General features: G+C 65.8%; 1 protein-coding gene across 3 annotated transcripts; it reads left to right on the top strand.

Annotated features, from left to right (window-relative positions):
- The first annotated feature begins 2,606 nt into the window (after nt 1-2,606).
- LOC141973040 (metabotropic glutamate receptor 6-like) lies at nt 2,607-21,502 on the top strand. 3 transcript variants are annotated; one of them, XM_074931139.1, is made up of 11 exons: nt 2,607-2,808; nt 2,840-2,993; nt 6,821-7,037; nt 8,815-8,950; nt 10,280-10,434; nt 11,114-11,269; nt 13,248-13,445; nt 16,179-16,315; nt 17,464-18,010; nt 18,960-19,351; nt 21,291-21,502. In XM_074931139.1, the coding sequence occupies exons 1-11, from the start codon at nt 2,672-2,674 to the stop codon at nt 21,432-21,434; spliced, it is 2,373 nt and encodes a 790-aa protein (XP_074787240.1). In that variant the 5' UTR covers nt 2,607-2,671; the 3' UTR covers nt 21,435-21,502. The 3 variants fall into 3 exon arrangements, with proteins under 3 accessions (XP_074787240.1, XP_074787241.1, XP_074787239.1); XM_074931140.1 differs by having other exon boundaries at nt 2,607-2,816; nt 2,869-2,993; XM_074931138.1 differs by having other exon boundaries at nt 2,714-2,993.
- Nucleotides 21,503-22,045: the final 543 nt, after the last annotated feature.

The following is a 22,045-nucleotide window of genomic DNA, read 5'->3' as shown; positions in this document are numbered from 1 at the left end:
GCGGTAGGGGGCGTGGTTAAGGGCGTGATTGAGCGGTAGGGGCGTGGTTAAGGGCGTGATTGAGCGGTAGGAGGCGTGGTTAAGGGCGTGATTGAGCGGTAATGGGCGTGGTTAAGGGCGTGATTGAGCGGCTCAGAGCCCCAAATTCCCCCCAAAATGTCCCCTCAGCCCCCCAGTGTCCCCTCAAACCCCCTCTGGGCCCCCCCAAGTGTCCCCTAAACCCCCCCCGGTGTCCTCAGAGCCCCCCCTCGGGTCCCCTCACACCCCCAAAATGTCCCCACAGCCCCCCCCAGTGTCCCCTTAACCCCCCCATGTCCCCTCAGACCCCCAAAATGTCCCCTCAGCCCCCCCAGTCTCCCCTTAACCCCCCCATAGCCCCCCCATGTCCCCTAGACCCCCCAAATGTCCCCCACAGCCCCCCCAATGTCCCCTCAGCCCCCCCAAATGACCCAAACCCCCCCCAATGACCCTCAGCCCCCCCCAGTGTCCCCTTAACCCCCCCCATGTCCCGCCAGCCCCCCCAAATGTCCCCTCTGGGCCCCCAAATGTCCCCTTAGACCCCCCCCCATGTCCCCTCAGCCCCCCAATATCCCCTAAACCCCCCCATAGCCCCCCCCTGTCACTCAGACCCCCCCAAATGTCCCCCACAGCCCCCCCAGTGTCCCCTTAACCCCCCCCATGTCCCCCCAGCCCCCCCAATGTCCCCTCAGCCCCCCCCCAATGACCCTCAGCCCCCCCCCAAATGTCCCCCCCAGCCCCCCCAGTGTCCCCTTAAACCCCCTCTGGGCCCCCCCAAATATCCCCTCACCCCCCCCCAATATCCTCCTTAAATCCACCCCCCCCCCCCCCCCCCAAATCCCCTCAATCCCCGGGGGGGGGTCACAGTCCCCCGGCTGCAGCCGAGCAGCCGGATAATCCCCCCCCCCCCGCTCCCCCCCCCCCCCCCAGGGCCTTAATCCACCATTTTGGGGGGGTTTGGGTCCCCCCAACCCCCCCGGGGGGGGGTACAGCCCCCCCCAGCGGGACCCCAGAAGGTGTTTGGGGGTGTTAAAGTGTAGGGGGGGCACCTCTAATTCCCCCCCCCAAAAAAAAAATATAAAAATTTAAAATTAATGAGCAGCTGGATTTAATTGGGGGGGGGGGGGGGGGGAGCGCAAGGGATCATGGAGTTGGGTTAAGATCGGGGGGGGGGGGGGGGGGCCCCCCAAAGCATCGCAGGGACCTGAGCGAGCGGCAGAGGGGACCCAGGTGAGCGGGACACCCCCCCCCCCCAATTCCCAAACCCCCCCCCCCGGAAAAAATAATTTAAAATAATTAAAAATAAATAAATAAATAAAGGGACACCCCCGCCCCCCCCAGGCACAGGGAGGGGAAGGGGGGGGGGGGGATCCCCCAAAATTCTCCGTCCTGGGGGACACAGACACACACCCACCCCCCCCCGCGGGGACACCCCCACCCATAGGGTGCCCCCCCCCTGCCCCATAGAGTCCCAGTACCCCCCCCCAAAGCAAAGGGGCCCCCCCCCGACCCACAGGGTGCCCCCCCCGACCCACAGGGTGCCCCCTCTTCTTTATAGGGTGCCACTAGCCCCCCCCAGTGCCCCCCACCCCATAGGGTGCCCCCCCTCTGACCCATAGGGTGCCCCCCCTCCACAGGGCGCCCCCCCTGACCCACAGGGTGCCCCCCCCTGCCCCATAGAGTCCCATTACCCCCCCCCCAAACCAAAGGGGGCCCCCCCCTGACCCACAGGATGCCCCCCCCGCCCCATAGGGTGCCCCTTTGACCCATAGGGTGCCCCCCCCTCCACAGGATGTCCCCCCCGCCCCACAGAGTCCCAGTAACCCCCTCCCCATCCCATAGGGTGACCCCCTGACCCATAGGGTGCCCCCCCTCCACAAGTTGCCCCGCTCTGACCCACAGGATGCCCCCCCCGCCCCACAATATGCCCCCCCTGCCCCACAGGTGCCCCCCCTGACCCACAAGATGCTCCCCCCCCGCCCCACAGAGTCCCAGTAACCCCCTCCCCACCCCATAGGGTGCCCCCCCTCACCCACAGGGTGCCCCCCCGCCCCATAGGGGTGCCCCTTTGACCCATAGGGTGCCCCCCCCTCCACAAGTTGCCCCGCTCTGACCCACAGGATGCCCCCCCCGCCCCACAGGGTGCCCCCCCTGACCCACAGAGTGCCCCCCCCGCCCCACAGGGTGCCCCCCCTGACCCACAGAGTGCCCCCCTCTCCACAGGGTGCCCCCCCCTTCACAAGTTGCCCCGCTCTGACCCACAGGATGCCCCCCCCGCCCCACAGGGTGCCCCCCTGACCCACAAGATGCCCCCCCCCGCCCCACAGAGTCCCAGTAACCCCCCCCCCACCCCACAGCGTTCCCCCGCCCATTTTACCCCCCCCCTAACCCCTCTCTCTCTCTCTCTCTCTCTCTCTCTCTCCCCCCCCCTCGCCCCCCAACTCCAGCCATGCTCCTCCCCCCCCCCTTCCTCCTCCTCCTCCTCCTCCTGCCCCCCCACCCTCGCCCCCCCATCACCCACACAACCCCACGCCATCCTCCTGGAAGGGGATTTAACCCTGGGGGGGCTTTTCCCGGTTCACGCCCGGGGGCCCGGGGGGGGGCACCGTGCGGGGGGGTACGGAAGGAGCAGGGGATCCACCGCCTGGAGGCCATGCTCTACGCCCTGGACCGGGTTAACGGGGACCCCCGCCTGCTCCCCAACTTGACCTTGGGGGCGCGGATCCTCGACACCTGCTCCCGCGACACCTACGCCCTGGGCCAGGCCCTCAGCTTCGTCCGTAGTTTTTTACCCCTCGGTGGAACCGGGGGGGGCACCGGGACAGGGGTCGGGTAACTGGGGGGAGGAAGAAGGAGCGCGTTGCCCCGACGGGAGCCCCCTGCCCCGCGCGCCCCCCGAGCGCCTGGTGGGCGTCATCGGGGCTTCGGCCAGTTCCGTTTCCATCATGGTGGCCAACGTGCTGCGGCTCTTCGCGGTGAGTTTGGGGGGGCGTCTGGGGGGGCGTCTGGGCATGTCGGGGGGCGTTTGGGGGCGTTTGGGGGTGTCTGGGGGGCGTTTGGCTGTGTCTGGGGGGCGTCTGGGGGGCGTCTGGGGGGCGTTTGGGGGCGTTTGGGGGCGTTTGGGTGTGTCTGGGGGCGTTTGGGGGGCGTCTGGGGGCTTTGGGGGGTGTCTGGGGGGCGTTTGGGTGTGTCTGGGGGGCGTCTGGGGGGCGTTTGGGGGCTGTTTGGGGATGTTCGGGGGCTTTGGGGGGCGTCTGGGGGCGTCTGGGGGCGTTTGGGGGCTGTTTGGGGATGTTCGGGGGCTTTGGGGGCGTCTGGGGGGCGTTTGGGGGGCGTTTGGGGGCTTTGGGGGGTGTCTGGGGGCGTTTGGGGACTTTGGGGGGCGTCTGGGGGGCGTCTGGGGGCGTTTGGGGGCTGTTTGGGGGCGTTTGGGGGGTGTTTGGGGATGTTTGGGGGACGTTTGGGGGTGTCTGGGGGCGTTTGGGGGGCGTTTGGGGACTTTGGGGACTTTGGGGGGCGTCTGGGGGCGTTTGGGGGGCGTTTGGGGGGCATTTGGGGACGTTTGGGGGCGTTTGGGGGCTGTTTGGGGATGTTCGGGGGCTTTGGGGGGCGTCTGGGGGCGTTTGGGGGCATTGGGGGGCGTCTGGGGGTGTCTGGGGGCGTTTGGGGGGCGTTTGGGGGCTGTTTGGGGATGTTTGGGGGACGTTAGGGGGTGTCTGGGGGGCGTATGGGGGGCGTTTTCGGGGTGTTTGGGGGGCGTTTGGGGGGCATTTGGGGGCATCTGGGGATGTTTTGGGGGGCGTCTGGGGGCGTTTGGGGGCTTTGGGGGGCGTTTGGGGGGCGTTTGGGTGTGTCTGGGGGTGTTTGGGGGCGTCTGGGGCCTTTGGGGGGCGTTTGGGGGCATTTGGGGGCGTTTGGGGGGCGTTTGGGGGCGTTTGGGGGCTTTGGGGGGCGTCTGGGGGGTGTTTGGGGGGCGTTTGGGTGTATCTGGGGGCGTTTGGGGGCATTTGGGGCTTTCGGGGGTGTCTGGGGGGCATTTGGGGACGTTTGGGGCTGTTTGGGGACGTCTGGGGGGCGTTTGGGGGCATCTGGGGGCGTTTGGGCGTGTCTGGGGGGCGTCTGGGGGGCGTTTGGGGACATTTGGGGACATTTGGGGGGACATGGGGGGATTGGGGTGTCTACGGGCTCCATCTCCATCGTGTTGGCCAACGTCAACCGGGTCTTGGGGGTGACGTGGGGACATTTGGGGACATTTGGGGGCATTTGGGGGCATTTGGGGGCATTTGGGGGCATTTGGGGGCATTTGGGGACATTTGGGGACGTTTGGGGACGTTTGGGGCCATTTGGGGGCATTTGGGGCCATTTGGGGACATTTGGGGACGTTTGGGGACGTTTTGGGACATTTGGGGCCATTTTGGGCCGTTTGGGGACATTTGGGGCCATTTGGGGCCATTTTGGGCCGTTTTGGGCCATTTTGGGCCGTTTGGGGACATTTGGGGACATTTGGGGCCATTTGGGGCCATTTTGGGCCGTTTGGGGACATTTGGGGCCATTTGGGGCCATTTGGGGCCATTTTGGGCCGTTTGGGGCCATTTGGGGACATTTGGGGCCATTTGGGGACGTTTGGGGCCGTTTGGGGCCATTTGGGCCGTTTGGGGGAGCCCCGAGGCCATTTTGGGGCCATTTTGGGGCAGTTGGGGGGTCCCAGCGTCCTGCGGGGGGGTTGGGGACACCCGGGGGACATTTGGGGGGTGACTTTGTCCCCTCGTGTCACACCCCCCCCCCACACCCCCCCCCGGGGCCCTTCTAGAACCTTCCCCCCCCCCCCCCCCCCCCGTTACCCACAATCCCCTGGGGCGGCAGCAAACGGGCCCCGGGGGGATTAGGGGGGATTAGGGACATCGGGGGGGGCGGGGACACGTGACATTTGGGTCCCCCCCTGTCCCCTCCCTGTCCCCAGTGTCCCCCCCCCCTCTGTCCCCAATGTCCCCAGGGCCCCCCCCCGATGTCCCCAACGTGTCCCCAGGGACCCCCAGAGCGGCACCTCGATGGGAAGGGGGGGGTGGGGGGGACACACACGGTGTCCCCGTGTCCCCTCCCTGATCCCCGGGTCCCCCCCGATGTCCCCAATGTGTCCCCAACGTGTCCCCAGTGTCCCCCCAGTGTCCCCCCAGTGTCCCTCCAGTGTCCCCCCAGTGTCCCCCCAGTGTCCCCCCAGTGTCCCCAGATCTCGATGGTTCCGGGGCTGAACCACCCGGGTGCCCCCGTGTCCCCCCAAACCCCCCCGATGTCCCCAGTGTCCCCAACCCCCGTGATGTCCCCAATGTCCCCAAGGTGTCCCCAGTGTCCCCCAAAATCCCCAAATCATCTCAATGGTCCTAGGGCCGAACCACCCGGGTGCCCCCGATGTCCCCTCAGTGTCCCCAACTCCCCCGATGTCCCCAACCCCCGCCATGTCCCCAGATGTCCCCAACGTCCCTAATGTCCCCTGATGTCCCCAAGATGTCCCCAATGTCCCCAACGTGTCCCCAATGTCCCCCAAAATCCCCAAATCATCATCTCAACAGTTCTGGGGCCGAACCACCCGGGTGCCCCCGTGTCCCCCCAAACCCCCCTGATGTCCCCAGTGTCCCCGACTCCCCCGATGTCCCCAACCCCTGCCATGTCCCCAGATGTCCCCAACGTGTCCCCACTGTCCCCTGATGTCCCCCAATGTCCCCAATGTCCCCCAAAATCCCCAAGTCATCATCTCAATGGTCCTAGGGCCGAACCACCCGGGTGCCCCCGATGTCCCCTCAGTGTCCCCGACTCCCCCGATGTCCCCAACCCCCGCCATGTCCCCAGATGTCCCCAACGTCCCTAATGTCCCCTGATGTCCCCAAGATGTCCCCAATGTCCCCAACGTGTCCCCAATGTACCCCAAAATCCCCAAATCATCATCTCAACAGTTCTGGGGCCGAACCACCCGGGTGCCCCCGTGTCCCCCCAAACCCCCCCGATGTCCCCAGTGTCCCCGACTCCCCCGATGTCCCCAACCCCCGCCATGTCCCCAGATGTCCCCAACGTGTCCCCACTGTCCCCTGATGTCCCCCAAGTCCCCCCAATGTCCCCCAAAATCCCCAAATCATCTCAATGGTCCTAGGGCCGAACCACCCGGGTGCCCCCGATGTCCCCAGTGTCCCCGACTCCCCCGATGTCCCCAACCCCCGCCATGTCCCCAGATGTCCCCAACATCCCTAATGTCCCCTGATGTCCCCAAGATGTCCCCAATGTCCCCAACGTGTCCCCAATGTCCCCCAAAATCCCCAAATCATCATCTCAATGGTCCTAGGGCCGAACCACCCGGGTGCCCCCGTGTCCCCCCAAACCCCCCCGATGTCCCCAGTGTCCCCAACTCCCCCGATGTCCCCAACCCCCGCCATGTCCCCAGATGTCCCCAATGTGTCCCCACTGTCCCCTGATGTCCCCCAAGTCCCCCCAATGTCCCCCAAAATCCCCAAATCATCTCAATGGTCCTAGGGCCGAACCACCCGGGTGCCCCCGATGTCCCCAGTGTCCCCAACTCCCCCGATGTCCCCAACCCCCGCCATGTCCCCAACGTGTCCCCACTGTCCCCTGATGTCCCCAAGATGTCCCCAATGTCCCCAATGTCCCCCCAATGTCCCCCAAAATCCCCAAGTCATCATCTCAATGGTCCTAGGGCCGAACCACCCAGGTGCCCCCGATGTCCCCAGTGTCCCCGACTCCCCCGATGTCCCCAACCCCCGCCATGTCCCCAGATGTCCCCAACGTGTCCCCGCAGATCCCGCAGATCAGCTACGCCTCCACCGCCCCCGAGCTCAGCGCCCCGGGCCGGTACGAGTTTTTCTCGCGGGTGGTGCCGCCGGACTCGTACCAGGCGCAGGCCATGGTGGCCGTGGTGCGGGCCCTGGGCTGGAGCTACGTCTCCACGCTGGCCTCCGAGGGCAGCTACGGCGAGAGCGGCGTCGAGGCCTTCGTCCAGAGCTCCCGCGAGGCCGGTCAGGCACTGGGAGGCACTGGGAGGGACTGGGATAAACTGGGAGGCGCTGGGAGGGAGGGATTGGCTCTAAGGTTGGGCAGAAAGTGGAAAGAGTGTTTTGTATGGGACCAGTAAGGGACTGGGAGGCACTGGGAGAGGAACTGGGACTCACTGGGAGGCACTGGGAGGCACTGGGAGGCACTGGGAGGCGCTGGGAGGCGCTGGGAGGCGCTGGGAGGGAGGGATTGGCGCTCAGGTTGAGCAGAAAATGGAAAGAGTGTTTTGTATGGGACCAGTAAGGGACTGGGAGGCACTGGGAGAGGAACTGGGAGGCACTGGGAGTCACTGGGAGAAACTGGGACTCACTGGGAGGCACTGGGAGGCACTGGGAGGCACTGGGAGGCGCTGGGAGGCACTGGGAGGTGCTGGGAGGCGCTGGGAGGGAGGGATTGGCGCTCGGGTTGAGCAGAAAATGGAAAGAGTGTTTTGTATGGGACCAGTAAGGGACTGGGAGGCACTGGGAGAGGAACTGGGAGGCACTGGGAGTCACTGGGAGGGACTGGGAGGCACTGGGAGGCACTGGGAGGCGCTGGGAGGCGCTGGGAGGCGCTGGGAGGGAGGGATTGGCGCTCGGGTTGAGCAGAAAATGGAAAGAGTGTTTTGTATGGGACCAGTAAGGGACTGGGAGGCGCTGGGAGAGGAACTGGGAGTCACTGGGAGTCGCTGGGAGGCACTGGGAGGCACTGGGAGGCACTGGGAGGCACTGGGAGGCGCTGGGAGGGAGGGATTGGCGCTCGGGTTGAGCAGAAAATGGAAAGAGTGTTTTGTATGGGACCAGTAAGGGACTGGGAGAGGAACTGGGAGTCACTGGGAGAAACTGGGAGGGACTGGGAGAAACTGGGACTCATTGGGAGGCACTGGGAGGCACTGGGAGGCACTGGGAGGCGCTGGGAGGCGCTGGGAGGCGCTGGGAGGGAGGGATTGGCGCTCGTGTTGAGCAGAAAATGGAAAGAGTGTTTTGTATGGGACCAGTAAGGGACTGGGAGAGGAACTGGGAGTCACTGGGAGAAACTGGGAGTCACTGGGAGAAACTGGGACTCACTGGGAGGCACTGGGAGGCACTGGGAGGCACTGGGAGGCGCTGGGAGGCGCTGGGAGGGAGGGATTGGCGCTCGGGTTGAGCAGAAAATGGAAAGAGTGTTTTGTATGGGACCAGTAAGGGACTGGGAGGCGCTGGGAGAGGAACTGGGAGTCACTGGGAGAAACTGGGACTCACTGGGAGGCACTGGGAGGCACTGGGAGGCACTGGGAGGCGCTGGGAGGCGCTGGGAGGCGCTGGGAGGGAGGGATTGGCGCTCGTGTTGAGCAGAAAATGGAGGAGAGTGTTGTGTATGGGACCAGTAAGGGACTGGGAGGCACTGGGAGAGGAACTGGGACATACTGGGAGGCACTGGGAGGCACTGGGATAAACTGGGATAAACTGGGAGGGACTGGGAGTCACATGGATATACTGGGCAGAACTGGGACGGACTGGGATAAACTGGGAGGGCACTGGGAGGCACTGGGTTATACTGGGAGGCGCTGGGTTATACTGGGAGGCGCTGGGCTATACTGGGAGGCACTGGGTTATACTGGGAGGGCTCCGCAGCACCAGTGGTGCCTCACCGGGGTGTGCTGGGGGGGCTGCACTGGCCCATACTGGTCAGTACCGGCCTGTACCGGCCTGTACCGGCCCGTACTGGTCCGTACTGGTCCGTACTGGTCCGTACTGGTCTGTACTGGTCTGTACTGGGCAGGGGGCCTCTGCATCGCTCAGTCCATCAAGATCCCGCGGGAGCCGCGTCCGGGGGAATTCGCCAAAGTCATCGGGCGCCTGATGGAGACGTCGGCTGCCCGCGGGGTCGTGCTCTTCGCCAACGAGGACGACATCCGGTGAGACCAGTACAGACCAGTATAGACCAGTATAGACCAGTATAGACCAGTAGAGATCGGTAGAGACCAGTATAGAACAGGAACTGGCCCAGGAAGCCTCAGGACATCCCATAATGGCTTCAAAGGAGTGGATGATGGGAGACAAGTGACCAGTAACCCCCAGTATAGACCAGTACAGACCAGTACAGACCAGTATAGACCAGTACAGACCAGTAGAGATCGGTAGAGACCAGTATAGAACAGGAACTGGCCCAGGAAGCCCCACGACATCCCATAATGGTTTCATCGGGGTGGATGATGGGAGACAAGTGACCAGTACAGACCAGTATAAACCAGTATAAACCAGTGTAGACCAGTATAGACCAGTATAAACCACTATAGACCAGAATAAACCAGTATAGACCAGTATAGAGCAGGGAGCAGCATTAAGTCCCCGCCCAGTCCCCTCCCAGTTTATCCCAGTAGCCCCTTACTCTCCTCCCAGTCCCCTCCAGTTTAGCCCAGTCCCTCCCACTCCCCTCCCAGTATATCCCAGTCCCCCCCAGTCCCTCCCAGTACCTCCCAGTGCCTCCCAGTTCACTCCAGTCCCTCCCAGTATATCCCAGTCCCCCTCAATCCCCCCCCAGTCCCTCCCAGTGCCTTCCAGTCCCTCCCAGTCCCTCCCAGTCCCCCCCCAGTCCCTCCCAGTGCCTCCCAGTCCCTCCCAGTTCACCCCAGTCCCCCTCAATCCCCTCCCAGTCCCCCCCAGTGCCCCCCCAGTCCCTCCCAGTCCCTCCCAGTGCCTCCCAGTTCGCCCCAGTGCCCTCCCAGTCCCTCCCAGTGCCTCCCAGTTCACCCCAGTCTCCCCCAGTGCCCCCTCAGTCCCTCCCAGTCCCTCCCAGTGCCTCCCAGTTCACCCCAGTGCCCCCCCCAGTCCCTCCCAGTCCCTCCCAGTGCCTCCCAGTTCACCCCAGTCCCCCCCAGTGCCCCCCCAGTCCCTCCCAGTCCCTCCCAGTGCCTCCCAGTTCACCCCGGTCCCCCCCAGTCCCTCCCAGTCCCTCCCAGTCCCTCCCAGTCCCTCCCAGTGCCTCCCAGTTCACCCCAGTCCCCCCAGTGCCCCCCAGTGCCCCCCAGTGCCCTCCCAGTCCCTCCCAGTCCCTCCCAGTCCCCCCCAGTGCCCCCCCAGTCCCTCCCAGTGCCTCCCAGTTCACCCCAGTCCCCCCAGTGCCCCCCAGTGCCCTCCCAGTCCCTCCCAGTTCCTCCCAGTCCCCCCCAGTGCCCTCCCAGTGCCCTCCCAGTCCCTCCCAGTCCCTCCCAGTGCCTCCCAGTTCACCCCAGTTCCCCCCGCAGGCGCCTGCTGGAGGCCGCGGCCGCCGCCAACCTCTCGGGTCACTTCTCCTGGGTGGGCTCCGACAGCTGGGGGGCCAAGATGGCGCCGGTGCAGGGGCTGGAGGCGGCCGCGCGCGGCGCCGTCACCATCCTGCCCAAGCGCGCCTCCGTGCCCGGTGAGTGCCGGCATCTATGGGGCAGCCCCACGGATCTATGGGGCAGCCCCACGGCCTGATCCAGGGTGCACTTGGGGGTCCCACCAGGCCTCATAAAGGGTGTTGGGGAGGGTGCTGTCGCCTTTCGGGTTCGTCTCGCTATGGGGCAGACCCACAGTCTATGGGGCAGCCCCACGGATCTATGGGGCAGACCCACAGATCTATGGGGCAGCCCCACGGCCTGATCCAGGGTGCACTTGGGGGTCCCACCAGGCCTCATAGAGGGTGTTGGGGAGGGTCCTGCTGCCTTTGGATTCTTCTCGCTATGGGGCAGTCCCACAGTCTATGGGGCAGCCCCATGGACCTATGGGGCAGCCCCACGGCCTGATCCAGGGTGCACTTGGGGGTCCCACCAGGCCTCATAGAGGGTGTTGGGGAGGGTGCTGTCGCCTTTCGGGTTCGTCTCGCTATGGGGCAGCCCCATAGCGCCATGGATCTGCCCCATAGATCTGTGGGGCTGCCCCGTAGCATTGTGGGTCTGTCCCACGGCAATTCTGGGGGGTGTCATCTCATGCCAAGTGGGTGTGGGGAGGCGCTTGGGGAGGGTTCTGTCGCCTTTTGGGTTCATCTCGCTATGGGGCAGCCCCACGGATCTATGGGGCAGCCCCACGGATCTATGGGGTGTCCCCACCCGCCCCAGGTTTCGATGAGTATTTCACCTCCCGCTCGCTGGAGAACAACCGCCGCAACCGCTGGTTCCACGAGTTCTGGGAGGAGGATTTCAACTGCCGCCTGCCCCACAGCACCCAGCCCCACGGCGACGCGCCCCACGGCGGCCCCGTCCGCAAGTGCACAGGTCAGGGCTCTGCCCCACGGCTCTGCCCCATGGATCTGCCCCACGGCTCTGCCCCATGGCTCTGACCCACGCCTCTGCCCCACGGCTCTGCCCCATGGCTCTGCCCCATGGCTCTGCCCCACAGCTCTGCCCCATGGATCTGCCCCATGGCTCTGACCCACGGCTCTGCCCCACGGCTCTGCCCCATGGATCTGCCCCACAGCTCTGCCCCATGGATCTGCCCCATGGCTCTGACCCACACCTCTGCCCCACGGCTCTGCCCCATGGATCTGCCCCATGGATCTGACCCACGGCTCTGCCCCATGGCTCTGCCCCACACCTCTGCCCCATGGATCTGCCCCACACCTCTGACCCATTGATCTGCCCCACAGCTCTGCCCCATGGATCTGACCCACAGCTCTGCCCCATGGCTCTGCCCCATGGATCTGCCCCACACATCTGCCCCATTGATCTGCCCCATGGCTCTGACCCACAGTGCCTCATTCTGCTCCACGGCTGAGCTGAGGGGTGGCCTGTGCTGACCCCCGTGTGTGGGGCACCCCTGGGGGCCCCCCAAGTTATGGGTCAGCCATGGGTCCCAGCCCCACACATATGGGGCAGAATGACCTCCCTAAACCCCTCCCCAGCCCCCAGAATCCCCCCCGGGTGCTCCCACCCTTCCCTAAGGAGTCCCTCCGGGTGCTCCCCAAGTTGTGGGTCACCGCCCCCCAAGTGTGGGTCAGCCGTGGGTCCCAGCCCCACACATATGGGGCAGAACCACCTCCCTAGAGCCCACAGACACCCCCAGAATCCCCCCCGGGTGCTCCCACCCTTTCCTAAGGAGTCCCTCCGGGTGCTCCCCAAGTTGTGGGTCGCCGCCCCCCAAGTGTGGGTCAGCCGTGGGTCCCAGCCCCACACGTGTGGGGCAGAACCTTCCCTCCCAACGTCTCCCAACCCCCCAGAATCCCCCCCGGGTGCTCCCACCCTTCCCTAAGGAGTCCCTCCGGGTGCTCCCCAAGTTGTGGGTCGCCGCCCCCCAAGTGTGGGTCAGCCGTGGGTCCCAGCCCCACACATATGGGGCAGAACCACCTCCCTAGAGCCCACAGACACCCCCAGAATCCCCCCCGGGTGCTCCCACCCTTCCCTAAGGAGTCCCTCCGGGTGCTCCCCAAGTTGTGGGTCGCCGCCCCCCAAGTGTGGGTCAGCCGTGGGTCCCAGCCCCACACATATGGGGCAGAACCACCTCCCTAGAGCCCACAGACACCCCCAGAATCCCCCCCGGGTGCTCCCACCCTTCCCTAAGGAGTCCCTCCGGGTGCTCCCCAAGTTGTGGGTCGCCGCCCCCCAAGTGTGGGTCAGCCGTGGGTCCCAGCCCCACACATATGGGGCAGAACCACCTCCCTAGAGCCCACAGACACCCCCAGAATCCCCCCCCGGGTGCTCCCACCCTTCCCTAAGGAGTCCCTCCGGGTGCTCCCCAAGTTGTGGGTCGCCGCCCCCCAAGTGTGGGTCAGCCGTGGGTCCCAGCCCCACACGTGTGGGGCAGAACCTTCCCTCCCAACGTCTCCCAACCCCCCAGAATCCCCCCCGGGTGCTCCCACCCTTCCCTAAGGAGTCCCTCCGGGTGCTCCCCAAGTTGTGGGTCACCGCCCCCCAAGTGTGGGTCAGCCGTGGGTCCCAGCCCCACACATATGGGGCAGAACCACCTCCCTAGAGCCCACAGACACCCCCAGAATCCCCCCCGGGTGCTCCCACCCTTCCCTAAGGAGTCCCTCCGGGTGCTCCCCAAGTTGTGGGTCGCCGCCCCCCAAGTGTGGGTCAGCCGTGGGTCCCAGCCCCACACGTGTGGGGCAGAACCACCTCCCTAGAGCCCACAGACACCCCCAGAATCCCCCCCCGGGTGCTCCCACCCTTCCCTAAGGAGTCCCTCCGGGTGCTCCCCAAGCTGTGGGTCGCCGCCCCGCAAGCTGTGGGTCGCTGACCCCCAAGTGTGGGTCAGGGCGGGAGCGGATCGGGCGGGACTCGCCCTACGAGCAGGAGGGGAAGGTGCAGTTCGTCATCGACGCGGTGCTGGCCATGGCGCGGGGGCTGCACAACCTCCTGCGCGAGGCCTGTCCCGGGGGGGGGCTCTGCCCGCGCATGGACCCCCCCGACGGCAGGAGCCTCCTGCGCCACATCCGCCGCCTGGCCTTCAACGGTACTGGGAGCACTGGGAGCACTGGGAGGGACTGGGGGGGCACTGGGAGGGGATTGAGGGGGACTGGGATGTACTGGGAGGGACTGGGAAGGCACTGGAAGGGGACTGGGGGAGTGGGGGGGCACTGGGGGGGACTGGGGGGGGAGTGGGGGGGACTGGGGGGACTGGGGGATAAACTGGGAGGGACTGGGAGGGACTGGGAGGGGATTGAGGGGGACTGGGATGTACTGGGAGGGACTGGGAAGGCACTGGAAGGGGACTGGGGGAGTGGGGGGGCACTGGGGGGGACTGGGGGATAAACTGGGAGGGACTGGGAGGGACTGGGGGGACTGGGGGGGCACTGGGAGGGACTGGGGGGGCACTGGGAGGGGGATCGAGGGGGATTGGGATGTACTGGGAGGGACTGGGAAGGCACTGGAAGGGGACTGGGAGGGACTGGAAGGGGACTGGGGGGGACTGGGGGGGGACTGGGGGGGAGTGGGGGGGGACTGGGGGGACTGGGAGGGACTGGGAGGGACTGGGAGGGACTGGGAGGGGGATCGAGGGGGACTGGGATGTAATGGGAGGGACTGGGAAGGCACTGGAAGGGGACTGGGAGGGACTGGGGGGGAGTGGGGGGGACTGGGGGGGGACTGGGGGATAAACTGGGAGGGACTGGGAGGGGATTGAGGGGGACTGGGATGTACTGGGAGGGACTGGGAAGGCACTGGAAGGGGACTGGGGGAGAGGGGGGGGACTGGGGGATAAACTGGGAGGGACTGGGAGGGACTGGGGGGGAGTGGGAGGGGGAATGGGATAAACTGGGAGGGAGTGGAGGGGACTGGGAGCACTGGGAGCACTGGGAGGCACTGGGGGGGCACTGGGAGGGGGATCGAGGGGGACTGGGATGTACTGGGAGGGACTGGGAAGGCACTGGAAGGGGACTGGGGGGGACTGGGGGGGACTGGGGGGCACTGGGAGGGACTGGGGGATAAACTGGGAGGGACTGGGAAGGCACTGGAAGGGGACTGGGGGAGTGGGGGGGCACTGGGGGGGACTGGGGGATAAACTGGGAGGGACTGGGAGGGACTGGGAGGGACTGGGGGGGACTGGGGGGGCACTGGGAGGGACTGGGGGAGAGTGGGGGGGGCAGTGGGATAAACTGGGAGGGAGTGGGAGTAACTGGGAGGAACTGGAAGGGACTGGGAGGGAGTGGGGGTGACTGGGGGGGATTGATGGGGACTGGGATATACTGGGATATACTGGGACGGACTGGGAGGGACTGAGACAGACTCTTCCCCCTGTTTTTTCCTGTTTTATTTACTGGTTTCAAACTGGTCTTGAACTGGTTTCAAACTGGTTTTCTCCCATTTCCTCCCGTTTTTTCTGCCCGCCCGTCCCGCTGCGGTTCCTGGGCCTTACTGGGCGTTACTGGGCGTTACTGGGCATTACTGGGCGTTACTGGGCGTTCCTGGGCATTACTGGGCCTTACTGGGCCTTACTGGGCGTTCCTGGGCGTTACTGGGCCTTACTGGGCGTTCCTGGGCCTTACTGGGCGTTCCTGGGCGTTACTGGGCGTTCCTGGGCGTTCCTGGGCATTACTGGGCCTTACTGGGCCTTACTGGGCGTTCCTGGGCGTTACTGGGCGTTCCTGGGCATTACTGGGCCTTACTGGGCGTTCCTGGGCGTTCCTGGGCGTTCCTGGGCGTTACTGGGCGTTACTGGGCATTACTGGGCATTACTGGGCGTTCCTGGGTGTTCCTGGGCGTTACTGGGCGTTCCTGGGCGTTACTGGGCCTTACTGGGCCTTACTGGGCGTTCCTGGGCGTTACTGGGCGTTCCTGGGCCTTACTGGGCGTTACTGGGCGTTCCTGGGCGTTCCTGGGCATTACTGGGCGTTCCTGGGCGTTCCTGGGCATTACTGGGCCTTACTGGGCCTTACTGGGCGTTCCTGGGCGTTCCTGGGCGTTACTGGGCGTTACTGGGCCTTACTAGGCCTTACTGGGCGTTCCTGGGCGTTCCTGGGCGTTCCTGGGCATTACTGGGCCTTACTGGGCCTTACTGGGCGTTCCTGGGCGTTACTGGGCGTTCCTGGGCGTTCCTGGGCGTTACTGGGCGTTACTGGGCATTACTGGGCATTACTGGGCGTTCCTGGGCGTTCCTGGGCGTTACTGGGCGTTCCTGGGCATTACTGGGCCTTACTGGGCCTTACTGGGCGTTCCTGGGCGTTACTGGGCGTTCCTGGGCCTTACTGGGCGTTACTGGGCGTTCCTGGGCGTTCCTGGGCGTTCCTGGGCATTACTGGGCGTTCCTGGGCGTTCCTGGGCATTACTGGGCCTTACTGGGCCTTACTGGGCGTTCCTGGGCATTACTGGGCGTTCCTGGGCGTTCCTGGGCATTACTGGGCCTTACTGGGCCTTACTGGGCGTTCCTGGGCGTTCCTGGGCGTTCCTGGGCATTACTGGGCGTTCCTGGGCGTTACTGGGCGTTCCTGGGCCTTACTGGGCGTTACTGGGCGTTACTGGGCGTTCCTGGGCGTTACTGGGCGTTACTGGGCGTTACTGGGCATTACTGGGCGTTCCTGGGCGTTACTGGGCGTTCCTGGGCGTTACTGGGCCTTACTGGGCCTTACTGGGCGTTCCTGGGCGTTCCTGGGCGTTCCTGGGCGTTCCTGGGCGTTCCTGGGCCTTACTGGGCGTTCCTGGGCGTTCCTGGGCGTTACTGGGCCTTACTGGGCGTTCCTGGTGCCCGCAGGCAGCGCGGGGACGCCGGTGACGTTCAACGAGAACGGGGACGCGCCCGGGCGTTACGACATCTTCCAGTTCCAGGGCGGGAACGGCTCCGGCGCCTACCGGCGGGTGGGGCAGTGGGTGCAGGGGCTGCGCCTCCAGGTGGGGCAACTGGGAGACCCCGGGGGCAACTGGGAGACCTCCAAGGGTGACTGGGGGGCCCCGGGGGCAACTGGGGGGCCCCCAAAGGCAACTGGGGGGTGACTGGTTTCCCCAACACCCAACTGGGAGCCCCAACACCCAACTGGGAGCCCCAACCCCCAACTGGGAACCCCAACACCCAACTGGGAACCCCAACACCCAACTGGGAGCCCCAATACCCAACTGGTTGCCCCATTCCCCAACTGGTTGCCCCAACACCCAACTGGGAGCCCCAACCCCCAACTGGGAGCCTCAACACCCAACTGGTTGCCCCAACACCCAACTGGGAGCCTCAACACCCAACTGGGAACCCCAACACCCAACTGGTTGCCCCAACACCCAACTGGGAGCCTCAACACCCAACTGGGAACCCCAACACCCAACTGGGAGCCCCAACACCCAACTGGGAGCCTCAACACCCAACTGGTTGCCCCAACACCCAACTGGGAGCCCCAACACCCAACTGGGAACCCCAACCCCCAACTGGGAGCCCCAACACCCAACTGGGAACCCCAACACCCAACTGGGAGCCCCAACACCCAACTGGGAGCCCCAACCCCCAACTGGTTGCCCCAACCCCCAACTGGGAGCCCCAACACCCAGCTGGGAGCCCCAACATCCAACTGGGAATCCCCAACCCCCAACTGGGAACCCCAACCCCCAACTGGGAACCCCAACACCCAACTGGGAGCCCCAACCCCCAACTGGTTGCCCCAACACCCAACTGGGAGCCCCAACACCCAACTGGGAGCCCCAACCCCCAACTGGGAGCCTCAACACCCAACTGGGAGCCCCAACCCCCAACTGGGAGCCTCAACACCCAACTGGGAACCCCAACACCCAACTGGGAGCCCCAACATCCAACTGGGAATCCCCAACCCCCAACTGGGAGCCCCAACACCCAACTGGGAGCCCCAGCATCCAACTGGGAATCCCCAACCCCCAACTGGTTGCCCCAACACCCAACTGGGAACCCCCAACCCCCACCTGCTTGCCCCAACCAAGTCCACCTGGGACCCGCCCCCCCCATATCTTACTCCCTCCCCCTCCAATCTCCGTCCCCCCTTAACCCCGCCCCCTCCATCTCCGCCCCCCCCCCCCCCCCGCAGGCCGAGGAGATGCGCTGGGGCCCGGGGGCGTCGCCCACCCCCCCGCCCTCCGTCTGCAGCCTCCCCTGCGGCGCCGGCGAGCGCAAGAAGCCGGTGGAGGGGGTCCCGTGCTGCTGGCACTGCGAGCTCTGCGGGGGGTACCTCTACCTCGCCGACCCCCTGACCTGCCTGCCCTGCCCCCCCCAACTGCGCCCCACCCCCGATCGCACCTCCTGCCGCCCCACCCCCATCCTACGCCTCGATTGGGCCGACCCTTGGGCCGCCGTCCCGGTGGCTTTGGCTACGGCGGGTTTGACGGCCACGGCCTTCGTGGTGGCCACTTTCGTCAAGTACCACGAGACGCCCATCGTCAAGGCGACGGGGCGGGAGTTAACTTACGTCCTATTGGCCGGGATCGCTTTGGTTTACGCCATCACTTTCATCATGGTGGCCGAGCCCGGGGTGGGCGTCTGCGCCCTCCGGAGGCTCTTCCTGGGCCTGGGGATGAGCCTCACCTACGCCGCGCTGCTCACCAAGACCAACCGCATCTACCGCATCTTCGAGCAGGGTGAGGGGGGGCCGGGGGGCGGGATTTGGGGGGCTGGGGGCGGGATTTGGGGCCGTGGGAGGGGCGTGGGGTGAGGGTCCGCCCACCTCATGGTCATGGCCGAGAGCAACCGCGTCTTTGAGTAGGGTGAGGGGGGGCTGGGGGGGGGATTTGGGGGGCTGGGGGGGGTGTTGGGGGGCTCTGGGGGGGAGTTGGGGGGCTCTGGGGGGGAGTTGGGGGCCTGGGGGCGGGATTTGGGGCCGTGGGAGGGGCGTGGGGTGAGGGTCCGCCCACCTCATGGTCATCGCTGAGAGCAACCGCGTCTTTGAGTAGGGTGAGGGGGAGCTGGGGGGGGGATTTGGGGGGCTGGGGGGGGTGTTGGGGGGCTCTGGGGGGGAGTTGGGGGGCTCTGGGGGGGAGTTGGGGGGCTGGGGGCGGGATTTGGGGCCGTGGGAGGGGCGTGGGGTGAGGGTCCGCCCACCTCATGGTCATCGCCGAGAGCAACCGCGTCTTTGAGTAGGGTGAGGGGGGGCTGGGGGGGGGATTTGGGGGGCTGGGGGGGGTGTTGGGGGGCTCTGGGGGGGAGTTGGGGGCCTGGGGGCGGGATTTGGGGGAGTGGGAGGGGCGTGGGGTGAGGCTCCGCCCACCTCATGATCATCACCGCGACCAACCGCATCCACCACGTCGTCAACGTTGGTGAGGTTTTTTTTTTGGGGGGGGACACCGAGAGTTTTGGGGTCGGGGGGGGGGGAATTGGGGGTCAGGAGAAGTAGTTGGGGGGCAGAACTTCGAGTTGGGGGGCAGGAGGGGCGTGGCCTGAGGTCCCACCTCCCCCCTTTCCTCACCATCTTCCAAGACGTTGAGTTCCGGACACGCCCACGAGATATCGAGAGCGGGGGGGGGGGAGGGTTGATCGTCCCGCCCCCTTTTTTTTTTTTTTTTTTTTTTTTTTTTTTCTCCCCCCTTTTAGGGAAACGCTCGGTGACCCCGCCCCGTTTCATCAGCCCCGCCTCCCAACTCCTCATCACCTTCGGCCTCAGCAGCCTCCAACTGGTAGCGGCGGCCATTTGGCTCCTCCTCCGCCCTCCCCACGCCCTCATCGACTACGAAATGGGGCGAACCCCGGACCCCGAAAACGCCCGGGGGGTTTTACGTTGCGACATGGCCGAAGGGGCTACCTTGGCCTGTTTGGCTTATGCCCTGGTGCTCATGGTCACCTGCACCGTTTACGCCGTCAAGGCCCGGGGGGTCCCCGAAACCTTCAACGAGGCCAAACCCATCGGGTTCGCCATGTACACGACGTGCGTGGTCTGGGTGGCCTTCGGGCCCATCTTCTTCGGAGCCGCCCAGTCGGTGGAGAGGGTGAGGGTGGAAAAATTGGGGGCGGGGGCGGGGGGGGGGGGAGGAAAAAAAAAAAAATATGGAAGGGCGGGGGGGGTGGGGTGTGTCCTGGAAGGGGGTTTTGGGGGGATCCGATAGGGTTGGGGGGATGTAGAGGTTGAGGAGGATGCAAACGTTGAGGAAATCCAAGATGGAGGATGAGGAGGAGGTTGGGGAGGGGTCTGGGGGGGGGACACGGGAGACGAGGGGGAGGATTTGGGGGGGATCCAGAGGTTTTGGGGGGATCCGAGAGGGTTGGGGGGATGTAGAGGTTGAGGAGGATGCAAACGTTGAGGAAATCCAAGATGGAGGATGAGGAGGAGGTTGGGGAGGGGTCTGGGGGGGGGACACGGGAGACGAGGGGGAGGATTTGGGGGGGATCCAGAGGTTTTGGGGGGATCCGGGAGGGTTTTGGGGGGATCCGGGAGGGTTGGGGGGATGTAGAGGTTGAGGAGGATGCAAACGTTGAGGAAATCCAAGATGGAGGAGGATGAAAGGGGTTGGGGAGGGGTCTGGGGGGGGACACGGGAGACGAGGGGGAGGATTTTGGGGGGATCCAGAGGTTTTGGGGGGATCCGAGAGGGTTTTGGGGGCTCCGGGAGGGTTGGGGGGATGTAGAGGTTGAGGAGGATCCAACCGTTGAGGAAATCCAAGATGGAGGATGAGGAGGAGGTTGGGGAGGGGTCTGGGGGGGGACACAGGAGGTGGGGGGGAGGATTTTGGGGGGATCCAGGAGGTTTTGGGGGGTCCTGGAAGGGGTTTGGGGGGGACACGGGAGGGTTTTGGGGGGATCCGGGAGGGTTGGGGGGATGTAGAGGTTGAGTAGGATCCAACCGTTGAGGAAATCCAAGATGGAGGAGGATGAAAGGGGTTGGGGAGGGGTCGGGGGGGGGACAGGAGATTTGGGGGGGACCCAGGAAATTTTGGGGGGTCCTGGAAGGGGGTTTGGGGGGACACGGGACGGTTTTGGGGGGATCCGGGAGGGTTGGGGGGACGCGGACGTTGAGTAGGATCCAACCGATGAGGAAATCCAAGATGGAGGATGAGGAGGAGGTTGGGGAGGGGTCTGGGGGGGGACAGGAGGTTTTGGGGGGACCCAGGGGCCGGGGGGGGGGAGATTTGGGGGGACCCAGGAAATTTTGGGGGGTCCTGGAGGGGGTTTTGGGGGACGCGGACGTTGAGGAGGATCCAAGCGTTGAGGAAATCCAAGATGGAGGATGACGGAGAAGAGTGGGGAGGGGTCTGGGGGGCGTGGCCAAGACTTTGGGGGGGGGCCAAGAGGATTTTTGGGGGCCCCCCCCCAGATTTTTGGGGCCCCCCCCAGATTTTTGGGGTGCCCTCGGGACACCTGAACCCCTAGGGGGGGCCCCCCAAATCCCTTGATGAGTTCGACGACGGGTTTGGGGTGAACCCAGACACTTTGAGGGGGGGGGGGCCCATTTTTTTTGGGGGGTGCCCCAACTGGGGGTCGAGATGATTTTTGGGGCCCCCCCGGATATTTTTGGGGCCCCCCCAGATTTTTGGGGTGCCCACAGCACACTTTGGGGGGGCCCTAAACCTCGGGGGGGGGGGGTGTCCCCCAAATCCTTTGAAGCTGAGACTGAAAACAGGTCTGGGGGGCACCTGGGAAATTTTGGGGGGCCCCAAGACTTTGGGGGGGGGGCCCAAGGGGAATTTTAGGGCCCCCCCCATATTTTTGGGGCCCCCCCAGATTTTTGGGGTGCCCACAGCACACTTTGGGGGGGCCCTAAACCTTGCGGGGGGGGGGGGGTTGTCCCTCAAATCCCTTGATGAGTTCGACGACGGGTTTGGGGTGGACCCAGACACTTTGGGGGGGGCCCCATTTTTTTGGGGGGTGATTTTTGGGGGCCCCCCCCCCCCCCCCCTAAATATTTTTGGGGTGTCCCCCCCCCCGCGGCAGGTTCACGTGCAGACGGCGACGCTGACGGTGTCCATGAGCCTCTCGGCCTCGGTGCCCCTGGGGCTCCTTTACGCCCCCAAAGTTTACGTCGTCCTGCGGCACCCGGAGAAAAACCAACCGCGACGGTCCCGCCCCGACCCGTAACGGGGTGGGGGGGACCCCAAAAAACCCCCCCCGTACCCCAAAACCTCCCCCCGTACCCCAAAACCCACCCCCCCCCCCCCAAATCCCCAATAAAATGGCGCAAAGCGGCCGCCGGGTTCTGCTTGTATTGATGGGAGACAGGAGGGGGGCGTGGCTTTGGTGAGGCCACGCCCCCCTTTTTTTGGACACGCCCCCCCCGGTTTTTTTTCGGGGGGGGGTCACTGCTCAGCGGTTGGGGGGTTCGGGGGGGCCCCCCCTGGCCGTGGGGGGGGGGGGGGGGTGTCAGCGGGGGGTTCCCAGCGTCAGGGCGGGGGGGCTGCGGGGGGGGGGGGGGGCGTCAGTCCGGGGCCCCCCCGCACCCCAAATCCCCCCCCAGCCCCCCAAGTGCCCCCCCGCACCCCCAAATCCCCCCAAGTGCCCCCCCCGCACCCCAAATCCCCCCCAAGTGCCCCCCCCCGCGCCCCCAAATCCCCCCCCAAGTGCCCCCCCGCACCCCAAATCCCCCAAGTGCCCCCCCCGCGCCCCCAAATCCCCCCAAGTGCCCCCCCGCACCCCAAACCCCCCCAAGTGCCCCCCCCGCACCCCCAAATCCCCCCCAAGTGCCCCCCCCG

This window comes from Athene noctua, chromosome 39 (assembly GCF_965140245.1).
Source record: "Athene noctua chromosome 39, bAthNoc1.hap1.1, whole genome shotgun sequence".
Classification (NCBI taxonomy): Eukaryota; Metazoa; Chordata; class Aves; order Strigiformes; family Strigidae; genus Athene; species Athene noctua.
This window is presented reverse-complemented; position numbering and strand designations above follow the sequence as displayed.

Coding starts and splice junctions, on each gene's coding strand:
- LOC141973040 (XM_074931139.1), top strand. CDS start 2,672: ATGCTCTACGCCCTGGACCGGGTTAACGGGGACCCCCGCCTGCTCCCC. Junction 2,809..2,839: donor AGCTTCGTCCGTAGTTTTTT/ACCCCTCGGTGG, acceptor GGGGGCACCGGG/ACAGGGGTCGGGTAACTGGG. Junction 13,446..16,178: donor CCGCCGCCTGGCCTTCAACG/GTACTGGGAGCA, acceptor TGGTGCCCGCAG/GCAGCGCGGGGACGCCGGTG.